Source organism: Limanda limanda, chromosome 21 (genome assembly GCF_963576545.1).
Source record: "Limanda limanda chromosome 21, fLimLim1.1, whole genome shotgun sequence".
In the NCBI taxonomy this organism is placed as follows: domain Eukaryota; kingdom Metazoa; phylum Chordata; class Actinopteri; order Pleuronectiformes; family Pleuronectidae; genus Limanda; species Limanda limanda.
The window spans coordinates 14,855,079-14,868,294 of NC_083656.1; the positions used below are offsets into that span (position 1 = coordinate 14,855,079).

General features: G+C 40.6%; 2 protein-coding genes across 2 annotated transcripts; one reads left to right on the forward strand and one right to left on the reverse strand.

The window, feature by feature from the left end:
• The first annotated feature begins 250 nt into the window (after positions 1–250).
• Positions 251–1,866, forward strand: phf5a (PHD finger protein 5A). The gene is made up of 4 exons (XM_061095147.1): positions 251–350; positions 697–720; positions 1,347–1,513; positions 1,663–1,866. The coding sequence occupies exons 1-4, from the start codon at positions 299–301 to the stop codon at positions 1,750–1,752; spliced, it is 333 nt and encodes a 110-aa protein (XP_060951130.1). The 5' UTR covers positions 251–298; the 3' UTR covers positions 1,753–1,866.
• Positions 1,867–2,646: 780 nt separating this feature from the next.
• Positions 2,647–12,977, reverse strand: tefa (TEF transcription factor, PAR bZIP family member a). The gene is made up of 5 exons (XM_061094531.1): positions 12,687–12,977; positions 7,193–7,582; positions 6,424–6,641; positions 5,653–5,864; positions 2,647–4,305 (listed from the first exon to the last, which is right to left on the reverse strand). The coding sequence occupies exons 1-5, from the start codon at positions 12,760–12,762 to the stop codon at positions 4,284–4,286; spliced, it is 918 nt and encodes a 305-aa protein (XP_060950514.1). The 5' UTR covers positions 12,763–12,977; the 3' UTR covers positions 2,647–4,283.
• Between the last annotated feature and the right edge of the window lie 239 nt (positions 12,978–13,216).

Sequence of the window (13,216 nt, forward strand, 5' to 3'; positions counted from 1 at the left end):
AGGATACCAGTGATTTTTATTCTACAGCTACTTTTCCTTTTTTAAATATTTAGATAGATACAAATATTTAATCAAACATCGTCACAGTTGTTGACAGAAAATCAAAACCTTATATTTAAATTAAGGTGAAATACAAGAAAAGGGATTTAAAGAAAATATACTCGTAAATACGTGTGCCTGCTCTGTCTGCTTGGAGACGATAGGTGGCGCTGATCCATTTCCTCCAAACTCTTTACAGGTCGAAGGTAAAAGTAGAAGAAGAAGCAGCAGCGGCGCTTTCCTTGCGTTGGCTTAAAAAATGGCTAAACATCATCCAGATCTGATCTTTTGCAGAAAACAGGCCGGTGTTGGTATGTGTGAACCGGTTCAGTCTTAAATATAATCTTACATTATTGTTTTTTCAGTTTCCCGAAGTACTTTATCGCTGTATTGCCGTGTATTTAAACAACGTTAGCTAACATGCTAACAGCCCCAGCATGTATTCCATTGAAAGTCTATTAGCCTATGGTACTAGCCTGCAAATGTCGACAGCTATTTGTTGCGTAGGGAGAAGATGGTTGCAGTTTTACTTCGTCGTATTTGATAAGGAGTCTTACTATTAGCGGAGGGAAGAAGTTGTTGTTTTTACTCAAGTGTAGAAAGATTATAAGGACGTGAATTCCCGCACTGACTAACTGCATTGTTTCCTTTCCTCAGCTATCGGGAGACTTTGCGAGAAATGTAAGTGATCACAACATCATCGTTTTAACCGTATTATGCATTTCTCTATTTTCTAAGTAAATGTTTTCTTATACCTTTTGTTCATGTTGTTAGAACATCATCACCTCATTCATTGATCACTAACTGCTAGTCAACAATATTGCAAGGAATTAGTAATGCAATGCCTTCTCAGATATCACAGCAATGACTCAGAAACCAAAGACTAAACTTTCTGAGGTCTAACTGACTTTATAAACCGATATTTAGATAAGGGGTTTGGGTGCAATTCAACTTTGTCTGTTATAATCACTGATAATGCTGCTGTTTGTTGTATTGTGGTTAAGATACTGTCAAGATAAATCTGGAAACGATTTTAATATATGAGAACCATTTACCTGAGACCATGCCAAACCAGTCCCTCCTCAAAACTCTTTCCTTTGATTTGGATCTGAGACACATTGAATTTGTTGCATATCGTTCCATATCGTAACCAAATCAGCATAATACATTTCAGCAAGATCTGCGATGGTGTGGCCCTAAAATAAAAACATTTGTCACTAAATGATCCTAATCCAAATATTAAATTCATCCTTGTCATAGTAAAACATCTTTATTCATCACTTTCTCTTTTCACTTTCTCCTCTCAGGTGATGGAAAGTGCGTCATCTGTGATTCCTATGTGAGACCGTGCACCCTAGTGCGCATCTGTGACGAGTGTAATTACGGCTCCTACCAGGGACGCTGTGTCATCTGTGGTGGGCCGGGTGTGTCTGATGCCTACTACTGTAAAGAGTGCACCATCCAGGAGAAAGATGTGAGTAGAGTGGCTTAAGAGAGAATAATCTGTTTGAGAAATTGAAATGTGAGATTTAGTTTAATTGGTTGTACTGAGTAAAATGTAAACTTAATTAAGCGTCTTTAAGATGAATTTTATTTTTTACTCCTTTTCCCTTATCCTCACAGCGAGATGGGTGTCCGAAGATTGTAAACTTGGGCAGCTCTAAAACAGATCTGTTTTATGAAAGGAAGAAGTACGGCTTCAAGAAGAGGTGAAGATGCTGCAGCACCGTCCCTGTTTTAGTTTTTCAGCTTTTGCAGACTTTCGTTAAAACCTCAAGAAACATTTTTGACTTGTCAATAAAATTCAGTTTTATATTTCTGCCTTTATTTCACTGTGAATGCTTTGCTTATTAAGAGTTGGCTGTTCACTCTGTGCTCAATATGGATAATCTTTGAACTAGACATAGGCACGGGTTAGTTAATGTCCTATTACCCACTGACATTAAAACACAAATCAATGGACATCCAAGTTATTTCTTAAACTTTGAATAAACTGTCCACCAAAAGGCATGAGCTACAAGTTCAATGAATTCATGTCCTCGAGACTTTGATCATACACATGATCTTCATCGGCAGGATTTTACTCAGTAAAAATATTTTTTGGTCCATTACAAAAAATTGCTCTCAATTATGAATACAGGTGAAGGGTCTGTTTACAGATGATGAGCTATAGCACCATCAACCCAGTTTCCTTATTCAAGAGCTTCCTCCGCCTCTTCCAACAGGTGGCAGTGTTTCACAACTTTCCCTATGTCTTTTCACTACAGCAGCACAGTTTGACTGAAAACTGAGTGACTTGTTTGGGTAAATAATGATTGGGGTTTAACAGATGAATCTCTAAAGAGGCCTGCGCAGCAACTTTTAACTAGCTTAGTATTTCAAACATGATTCATTGGTAAAAGCTGCAGGTTTTGAATCAATGTTTTTATATTTATGCTTTGGTTTCAGTCTCACTAAAGCTTTTAAAATGTTGTACAAAAGGGTCATTGTAGTTTTTCTGATATTAACCCTGTCGGAAGATTATCTATACTCATCAATTGGATGTCGAATGAATTGGATTAATTGCTTGTAGCTAGAATATAACAAAACTTGTCCACAAGAAAGAACTTGACACGTTAAAGTCTTTATTTATATTAACTTTATATACAGGACAAAGGTAGCCAGTCGAAATGCAGAGTAATTTCTTTATAAAGACCGAACCAGGAGGATTGAAAAGAACCGGTCAACTTTAATAAATTGACCTGTTCCAGGTAGAGAGCAGATACAATCTCCAAAAGCCATAAAAAAAACCCTATTAAAACAGAACAGGAAGTTCATCGTTATATTCTAAATAATACAAATTGTGATTGAATTGTTATTGACTGAAATCGATAAGGATGGGAGTAAAATTATTTCCTCACAATCATTGAAAATGAATGTGGATATCCTGATTTTTACTCCACTGAGAAGAGGCACATAACGGATGAATATGTACTGGTTGTAAAGCTAAAAAACAACCTCTATCATATGTGTTGTTCAAACATGGAAACCCTTTCACAAAAAAGGAAATGAGCATAATAATACATTTATATTTATGTGGTGACATTGTCTATGGGTGGAAGCAGGGTTGCAAGATTCTCTACTTTCCCTTTGTCAGAATTGGACAGTGAAATGATCAGATGTTATGTTGAACAGTGTTTCCTCTGTAAACTGGCAGACTGCACCTAAAGGCTTCAGATATAAAAGGACACCAAGATTACATTACAGTTAGCATCTACTGAGACTTCCTGGTTTGTCCAAAAAGTGAAAACAGACCAGAAACTTAAGTGGTAACAGACACTGTCGGCTTACAAGTCAGAGAAATTCTAAAGAGGCTGGCTGGTAACTCTGTTAAATGTGTTTCGGCGGAATAATATGCAGCTACAAGTATTTACAGTACATGCAACATTGGATTCTAAACACACCACTTCTAAAGTATGTCTGACGTAGCTGGACGAGTCAACGCGACGACCTGCAGAGAGCAGGCGTCTTAATCAGTGATGGACACAGCACGAGTGACAGCGAGACGTACAGGACACTGAAACAGGGAGGACAGAGTGTTGGGGTACAGCTGCTGGTTAAGGAGTAACATGTTCACGTAGAGAAGTGACCATGTGTGGTTCTTTAAGCCTCGTCACAGAAGCCCCCTAAAAAAAAGCTTACGCTACTGGAAATGCCAGTCAGAATGTTTCTGTGAGCAAAGAAAAGCTGAGTGTTCCATAAAGTCTGAAAAAATGCAAATAAAATTTACAAAAATAGCAGAAATCATAAAATCACAAAAGAAGCTTGTAAAAATCTGTTTATTTGAAGGATATCATAAATCTGACTAAGAATCTAGTCTGAACTATTGCAACTGATACCTAAATATTTACCATCTAAATCTGCAGATTCATGTGAACAGTTTCTCCAAAATAAAAACATCACAGATGATCTCTTTTGGCCAAAGGCATACAAAACATGATGAAAGTACACAACTCAAGTGCACTGAAGAAGCACTTAAATATCCCCACACTCATCTCACTCACATGGATGGTAAAAGTCATTAAAAAGAAAAATATCATGGTTATCAGGTTGTTACATGCAATTGCATCTACATGATGACAACAGTCATGCTCTCACACGTCTTCCTCCACTTCGTCCTTGTCGGATTCAATTTGTGTGTTCTCGCAAATCGATCCCAGTGGTTTTGATTTATTAATTTGTAAGACAAATAAATCAGGGGTTGTCTACTGGTCATCTGACGCCTCACTGGAAAGAGAAGAGAAGGAGGATGAATGACAGAGGGAGGAGGAGGGAGAGAGGTCAACGTTATGCAGAGGGAACGTAATAAACAAGATCACAGGGTTTAGTTTGTGGTCCCTGGTTAAATCTCATGTATTACATTGCTGTTAGTGAATGAGTCAATCAAGGATGATGAATTATGGATATTGGAAGATAAAGAATATTTTTTAAGTAGAGGGGCAAAGTATGATACAAGCAGCAGTTATTGTGCTGAACCTTGCTGACCTTAACCTACACTAATACCACACTTTATTCACTCATGACCCTGCTGTTCAACGTTAAAAAGGTAGGGTTAAAGTTGCTTCGGACAAACTTTTTAATCTAATTTGTTAAAATCTTCTCCACGTCCATATAGCCATCAATATATCAAGTTTTTGTAAAACAAGTCAGGTTGTGCTCTGATCGGGTGTATCAGAGCTTTTTACCAGGATTATCAATCCTAGCTTTAATGCACATTGATGTGATTATGCAGCTGTAACAACTATAGAACGGACATGACTGCTACCCAAAACTGAAGCCAAAGCACCTCGATGGCCACCTGCTGGATGGCTGCAGTAAAGGCCATAAATCCCAGCTCCTCCATGTTAGTGGATGGGACATAAAATGAAGTACGCTAAAGTTTAAATACATTTTTGATGGTTTCTGTCATTAACTGTATTTCTCATAACAACCATATGGGTCCAAGTGACCGTTTTACTGTTAAGTTTGGTTTGAAATAGTTACTTGATTCTATAAAGACGAAGTGAAACGTCTGAGGACTCTCATACTGCAGTTTCATCCTTTCGATCACTACAGCTCAGACTCCATCTCAAAATGTGTAAGATGGCAGCATTGATATCCTGGATATTATGGCTTCTTTTTATGGATATTGGGAGGAGGTAGAGACATGTCGTCTCTCTTTATATACAGTCTATGGAAATCTACACTCACATTACCACTCAACTCTATTTCAGGACAAGCCTATAAAATGTCCAATATTATAATATCTACCCTAACGCCTGTGTATCTACAGACTCAAGCAAGGAGGAGGGTCATGATTTATTTGGAGCAACTGCCAACGCAGATACAACCGACATCACTGTTGGTCTCAAGGGAGCATTACCTCACCCCCCTTCTCCTCTGCTCTAACAAATAACAGCCAAGCAGCTTCATTTAATGCGAAGTAGATTTGGTAGATTTTTCCATCAACACGTCTGACAATCAAGACTCGACAAAGTTTCTAACCTGACGTGTAAAAACTAAGTGACTGATGCTGTGGTGTTTGCTTTATGGATGTCTATTTACAAAGGATAAATGGTTTTTCTTTCCGCTTACATTGTTCCATATTTGGCTTCATAACGTCCCACAATGTTCTTGAAGCGGCCACAGTCCTTCCGCAACTCTCCCACCTCCGTCCGCAGCACTGCGTTCTCTCGCTCAAGGAAAGCCGCCCGGACAGTGATCTGGTTCTCCTTTAGCCTGCGGGCGTCACGCGAGCGCTTGGCCGCCACGTTGTTCTTCTTCCTCCTATTCCAATACCTGTCATCCTGGAGAGGTGGAGACGAAAGAAACCACAAAGACAGGATTGAATCAGTGAAACACAACACCTTACTTAACTTACTGTCTCACACTTAAGTTACAGAGGTAACCCTGGCTAAATTTGATATATGGCTGACAGCCAAACACCTTTGTGCAAGTAAACAAAACCAGCATTAACTGGTGGAAGAGCAAACTAATAAACTTGTTGTATTAGACAGTATAATGTAAATTAAGGAACCAAATGACCATGGAAGATTATCCTATTTACTCATCACAATGTGGTCTGATAAGACACTTTAAGTTACTGTTAACATGATCGTCAAATCAATATCACACCCTTACCTTACTAACACACATTAGCACGTGAGCATGAAGTTTTACTAATTCACTACTTCAATCTTCAAAAAGGGTTATTTTCCACCTAAAAAAGCCCTGTTTTATGCTAAGTTTGACTTTCTTATTGGTTTATTTTCCTTAAAACAATCCACACACACACTTAATGACAACTATCTGTTACACAGGTATTGTTTTGTTTTTAAGTTGCTACCCTTACTTCTCCCCACATACCTTCTGCTCTTCAGGCACATACACCTTCTTGGCCTTTTTGATCATAGGTTGTGGCTTGAGCTCGTCTTCGGTGAACTTGTGTTTGCGTGGGTTGAACAGTTCCCCCCCGGGTACGCTTGACAGGACCAAATCTGTGGGATCTGGCTCGTAGTTGATATCGACCTCGATTTCCTCGGGTTTGATTTCATCTGTGTCTCCTTCCTCGTCTGTGGTCTCCTCTGAGCAGGCAGGGGAGGAACATGGAGAAGTTAAATGTTAGCTGCTGATCAAACCTCAAGCATCAGCAGGAGTTAGCCAGTTTCACCAAAGCTAGTATTGTTTCTTCTAAACTCCATAGTGTACGAAGGGTGGGAGACACTGTCACATGTACATTCTGCTGATAAGCCTGTAGTTAACTTTGCTATCTTTGCTATGCAGGAACAAGTGGGTCAATTTCCAGAAGGTGACATTCTGGGTTCACACCAGGATCATGTTTCTCATCCATATCAGCCAAACAAACATACATTTATGTGTAATACAGAAACGAAACCGTTTGAAAAAATGCTCAAGCAAAATTGCATTCAGTATATATGTTGTGAGCACACACGGAACAACAACCAGCCAACAAACAGTCATAGTGCATAGCTGACTGAGGTGAAGGTCTGCTTCATTGATGCAGGTAATAATGACCTTCGCCTCCACTTCAAATCATTAACATTTCACTTTACTTTCTCAGCAGAGGAATAGTGAAACCCTGCAGTCCTATAGTTCCCAAACAGTCCCCACATACCTGCTGTAACATCACAGGTGAACTCAGTGTCGTCTTTGGTGATGATCACCACCTCCTCCTCACACCTGTCCAGCTCCTGAATGGGCAGCAGGGATACTGGGGACACACCTGTCGCCTTGGTAACCTTCGTCTGTGCAGGGGCCTTTACTTTCGTTTTCGGGACAAGTCCCTCTGAAATGGTCTTCAAGGGATCCTCGTCAAGCGCCGTGGCGATGCCGTTCTCCATGAGGAACTCCTCCAGGTCCATGTACTCCAGGTGGAAGTTCTCCCCATTGTAAGGAATGGTCTTATCCCAGATAGCAGGGGTCAGGGCGGCTGAAGGACCCATGTCGCTCCCCCCACCCCCGAGTTCCACATTATCTCCGAGGAACAGCTTTCCCTTGTCTGCATCTGAAACACAGCAAAGGATGGGTTGTCACAAACATTACATGCGCTTCCCATGACATACACAAAAGGCAGTTTTGTGCCAAATCATATGGAGGTCAACAGGACAGATGCTAATTTAATTATTCATTTTTTATATATTGTAAGGGTTACCTGGGTGTCCAGAAAAGAGGTTTGAAATAAATGGCATTTATTACTATCATCATTCTTATTACTGAAGAGGTAGAGCATGTTTGGTTTTCTTTACCTACACAGCCCACATCCAGGAATGTCTCAGGCCACAAACCCAAGCACTATTTTTAGATTTGACCAACTCTCCTTTTAGAAAAACAGTCATGAGTAGAGAATACAATTCCCTGCTATGATCTGCAACACAACATCTCAGTATTTTGTCTGCTCAACCTTAGCTGAGGTTATCTGAAAATATGAGGGCCACTCTTCAGATTCATCCCATGAAAAAGTCATATTTTTTTTTATCATTATTGATTAGAATGATGCTGCTCAGCCTCACTAACACCAAGAAAGTCGATCTGATCACTCCAGTCCCGAGATCGTTACACTGGCTCCCTGTCAGTCACAGAATTGACTCCAACATTGCTTTAAGCCCAATTACATTTCTGATCTATTGGTACGTTATGAACCACCCAGACCCTGTCCCCAGTGTCAAAGCCAAACATGGAGAGGTCAGCCTTCCGTTTCCATGCTCCACATATGTGAGAAAAGCTCTCAGAAAAATACATCAACTCATTTATTGTTCTGTTACTTTCCCTCATCTGCTTGTTTGTTATTATTTGTGTAGCTTTGCAATGTCAAATCCCTCATGACACACGATCCGCTTTGAGCACAAACTTTGAGACTTAATTTGCAAATAATAGATAATCTCACAAATCCCTCACAAAAACCAAAGGGTGAAGAAGTGCTTCGTGGTGTGATGTTAGTGGAAGTGGGGGACAGGCCCGTGTCCAGTCGGGTCTAGGTGCTGTAGCAAAGATGCTAACACACTTAGCAGCACTAGAACTGTTGTTTTGCCTTGTTTTTCCGGTTGACCTTGTTTTTTTGTTTGTTTTGTTTGTATCCACACATCCCTGTTTCCTGTCCGCCTGTGTCCCTGCTCTTACCGTCGTCCCCGTCCAGAATGTTCGGCGGAGGACTTTCCATTACTTTCTTCAAAACCACCGGGAAAGAGCTCGGGGCCCCGGTGGCCATTTCCAGCGTGATAACAATCGGCTTTCCCGACATGTCTCCGCTTCTCTCTTGTTGTCTTTCGATGGAAACAACGTATTAAACGTAAATACTCGATCTGTGTTTTCTTTGACCGGTGTCGCAAGCTTTCTCTGCCGGTTACCTAGCCCAAAAACCCGTGGTTACATAACAACAAGGACCTCGGAGAAGCCGCCGTGTTGACCCACTTCCTCTGGACATTAAAGAGACCATACGGTAATTCCGGTTTTAACGTACCCGCCCACCGTGAGCTGATTGGCTGAAAGAGCCGCATCCTCAGGTATAGTGAGGATGTATGCTCTATCTGGGGCGGGGTTTACGAGGGCGAGCCAATAGCGATTGACATGACGCAGCGACCTCGGCTCTCATTGGTTGACTGAGTTATATATGTTTTATTTTTTGATAAGAACGAGTCCGGAGCTTTAACATGCTGACACAGTTCACATATGTGGTGTGTATTTTTTTTTTATCGTGGAATAATTATTTATTCCACACTAGAGGATTGATCAGCACAAAAAAAAATAGCTCACAACTTTCCCTGAGGTGTGATTATTTATCAGACAGTGCAGTGCTATGACAGCATCTCCATAAATGCATGGTGAATGTTCATTTTAAATTGCAGATAAAACAAACACTGCACAGGAAGTACATCCAGCACACAGCACACGTATGGTCCAACCGGTCCAACACCTGCAGAGCCCACACAGATCACATGTGCACACATGTGCAGCTGCAGCCCTTACATATCTGCAGTGGAGCTGCGTCGTGTCCATAGACTGAATATATAAAAGGGTCGTGTCGCTCAAGTGCAGGAGCGTGCACGAAGGGTGGCTCTGCAGTGCCGGAGTGGGCGGCCCCCTGAGGTTTAGGTTACAGCGCCCATGGGTGCACCGTGGACCAATGAGTCACACGAAGGGTAAACTAAAGTAACTGTTTAAACAGAATGCACTTGCAAAATTAAACTAAGGGGGCCCCCAGAGTAAAGTCAGCAATAATAATTTCCCATGCATATGTGTAGTTCCTTGTGTTTATATTGCTGAGGTTTTGAAATCGTATTTATTACCTAGACTGAGTGTGTATTTCACTATTCCCTATTTGGTTCCCTGTTGTTGGACTAATAAAGGATTATCCTATTTTATCATGTCTAATCTCCCCCACAGCCCAAAATCTGTTTATGAAACCACATTTAAATTCACTATCTGGATCTTCTTATTTGGATCTGCTCCAAATTGTACACACTCATAACTTGAACCATTCTTCCGCCAAGTGTCCTGGTAATCTCTTCAGTAGTTTTTGTGTTATCCTGCTAAATAACAGATAAAAACACAACTTCCTTGGTGGAGATCATAAATAATTTAAAACAGACAGGAATGGACGTACACTTGCGTTTAAACAAAACACGATTCTAGAGTGAGCACATCCTGTTTCCTTTGACAGATGACTGCACATCAACCTTCTCTCCACTATGTGCATCTGGGTCATTAAATGGATTATCACATTTGCACCAACATCAATTTGATGAATTGAAAAAGGCACCTGAGCGCACCATCCACATGATATATGAGCAAGCAGTTTTAAGGTGGTCCTGTTATGGAGGGGGGGAGTTCAACTTACATGTTGCTGTATCGCACAGGATCTGTTTCTGGCACAACAGTACAAGGAGCTACAAAACCATCAAGGTCAGCTGTTACTGTATAAGAGCAAATGAGCTGAGTGAGGGCTGCTGGGTTTATGTCACAAACCACAGTAGCTCATTTGAAACCTCTGGGAGGAAACTAAGCTTTTTCCTTTACTGCAATGAAAGTTCAGGTGTCATTAGTCTCACACACACACGCACACAAACACACACACGAACACAGTTGAATGGCATTATGAGACAACTTTTACTTATAGTGCTCAAGAAAGTCTAACCTCCTCATTAAGAAACGATATTCATGGGAAAAGAGACTTAAAAAACAACAATATACACAAACCATGGTTCAGTACTATAATTGTGAGGACATTTTGGCTGGTCCTCACAAAGTCAAAGGGCTGTTTGAGAGTTAACACTTGGTTTTAGGGATAGGATTAGGTTCAGGTTTAGATTAAGATAGAAATGCAGTGGTCATTGTAGGTCCTTTATTAAAACCATGCCTATATGGTTAAAATCCCTTTCATTTTGGGAAAAAGACTAAAATTACAAGTTAAAAAGACACCAGGTCGGCAAGACGGACGGGTTAGGGTTAGGCATTTAGTTGTGATCTCTAGAGACGTGTGTGTTTGTGTGTGTGTGTGTGTGATGTGACAACTTCATCCCCTGTTTTTTACGTAAACACACAACCTGCAGCCTGAGTGATGACCAGAGGAAGGGATCATATTACTCCTGTACTTAAGTCTCTACATTGGTTGAATATCTTACAACCTCAGAATCACTTAGTGTGATGAACCCTAAATGTTATCCTAGACACCTCCAACACAACTGAAGCTTAAGTGAACATCTCGGATCAGTTTGTTTGCACCAATGAAACATTAAGTACCCCAATTACTACACTATGCATAATACTGGATATTTCACTGATACAGTGTGAGAGGAAAATGTGATTTCTGTGACATTCATCACACTTTGGAAGTGTCTAAGGTCTGTTCTGTGAGGATCTTTAGACACGTCTGTGAGCAAACCTAGCACCGACTGGGAGGTGTTTTGGAAATCCTGCTAAATAGGGCCGGAAGCAGCATCAGCAAACCTGTCACTGTAGGTAGATCCCCTGCCCCTAAAATCCAACAGCTCTAAATGTTGTCCAGATAAGGAAGACAGAGCCATCTAGTGATTTAATCGGGAAAGTACAAAGGGGCTGGGTGGAATTTGAAGAATTACCAGTTCGTTTTTACCAAAACATTAACTCAGCAGTAAAACAAAAAGGGAAAACAAAAGGAACATTATCTTTGTGCTAATCCACAGTGAGTAAACTTTGAGCTCTTTTGTCTTTTCATTAGATCACTTGGGGAGGGGATTTGTTTAGCAGAAAAACTGTGTGTAAAGTTTGACAGAGGAGACTATCCTGTCTCAAGCCATGCGTGTATGTTGGTGGATATTTCTGCAACAAGTGTTATTGACATTTAGTCATTTCAGTGTGATAATGCAGAGAAAAAACACCTGATATCAATAATCATCACATGAGCAACTAAATAATAATCTAATATATATATATCGATGTAATGCTTGTGCATTGTTAAATCACATTAGCAGGTATATCACATCACTGATCTACGTCTGATTAATACAATGTTTAGCTGTTTATCAAGTGTTTGTCATTCAGCTAAAAATATTATTTAGATGCCTTTTATCTCGATAGTTAATCTATATCGACCGACATGAAAACTTTTATAGTCATTATGATATCGTTTTTAGCCATATCACCCAGGCCTATAATTAATCTCAGCCTCCTGTGGATACCGCAGTAAGAGATGATCACTTTGCATCTCATTCAACTGCAGCAGACAAAAATACGAACATTAACAAATAATACAAATCTATCGCCAGTTAAACCCCAGTTGAGAGTGATGCTCATCAATAAGCGTAGTGTTACATCATAAGATCTCCAGCTAAATGTCGTCCTGCAACAGTTCCCAGCCTCGTTTCTGATATACCTGTTCTGTCAGCTGCCCAACAACAAGTCCTTTACTTCCTCACATCTAAGTGAACCTTTGGATTGTGAGTGAGTCCACGGGGCAGCAGCTGACACACATTCACCTCGGGCCGCAGGGATTACGCAACAAATGTCGTTTGCAGAAATCTCAGTAATCCCTCTCAAAAGCGCTGAACCCTCTGCAATCAATCCCTCGTCTCTGCATGGAATAAGTCCATCACTACACAACAACAACGACACATTTTGATTTGACATCCACTCACCGTAGTCGTCAAAGGCCGGCAGAGTAAATGGATGCTCGAGAAGAGCCCTGAAAACCTCCGGAATCTCTGCAGTCATTTTGTTATTCCTTTAAATTTCGATTATAGAGTTAAAATAGTGTGAATGTAATGTTTGGGAGCTGATCCGCAGCAGATCAAAGGAGCGATAGTAGAATCAAAGAGAGAAGCAAGTCCCTGGAGTCTGTGTCCGCTTGAATATCATAAAATTAAAAAACCCTGTACGGGACATATAATAAGTCTGCGCAACAAGTTGAGGCTGTCAGCACCCTCAGATAACACCCCCTTCCTTCTGGAGCCAATCAGCGGCGCTCGTTTCCCTCCTTCCCCGGAAAGAGCAGCGATTGGCCAGGATGTGTATCCGTCAAAGTGACAGCCAATCACGAGCGCGGCTGGATTACCTAAGGTAAAAAATGTGTTACAAAATATAAATTATTAGCAAAACATATAATGGTTATAAAAGATAAAAGGAGCTCCAATACACTCATTGTGAGTTTCAAAAAGAAAGAATATAT

Coding starts and splice junctions, on each gene's coding strand:
- tefa (XM_061094531.1), bottom strand. CDS start 12,762: ATGACTGCAGAGATTCCGGAGGTTTTCAGGGCTCTTCTCGAGCATCCA. Junction 7,583..12,686: donor GCCGGCCTTTGACGACTACG/GTGAGTGGATGT, acceptor GCTGTGTTTCAG/ATGCAGACAAGGGAAAGCTG. Junction 5,865..6,423: donor ATGTGCCTGAAGAGCAGAAG/GTATGTGGGGAG, acceptor CCACCTCTCCAG/GATGACAGGTATTGGAATAG.
- phf5a (XM_061095147.1), top strand. CDS start 299: ATGGCTAAACATCATCCAGATCTGATCTTTTGCAGAAAACAGGCCGGT. Junction 721..1,346: donor CGGGAGACTTTGCGAGAAAT/GTAAGTGATCAC, acceptor TTCTCCTCTCAG/GTGATGGAAAGTGCGTCATC. Junction 1,514..1,662: donor GCACCATCCAGGAGAAAGAT/GTGAGTAGAGTG, acceptor TTATCCTCACAG/CGAGATGGGTGTCCGAAGAT.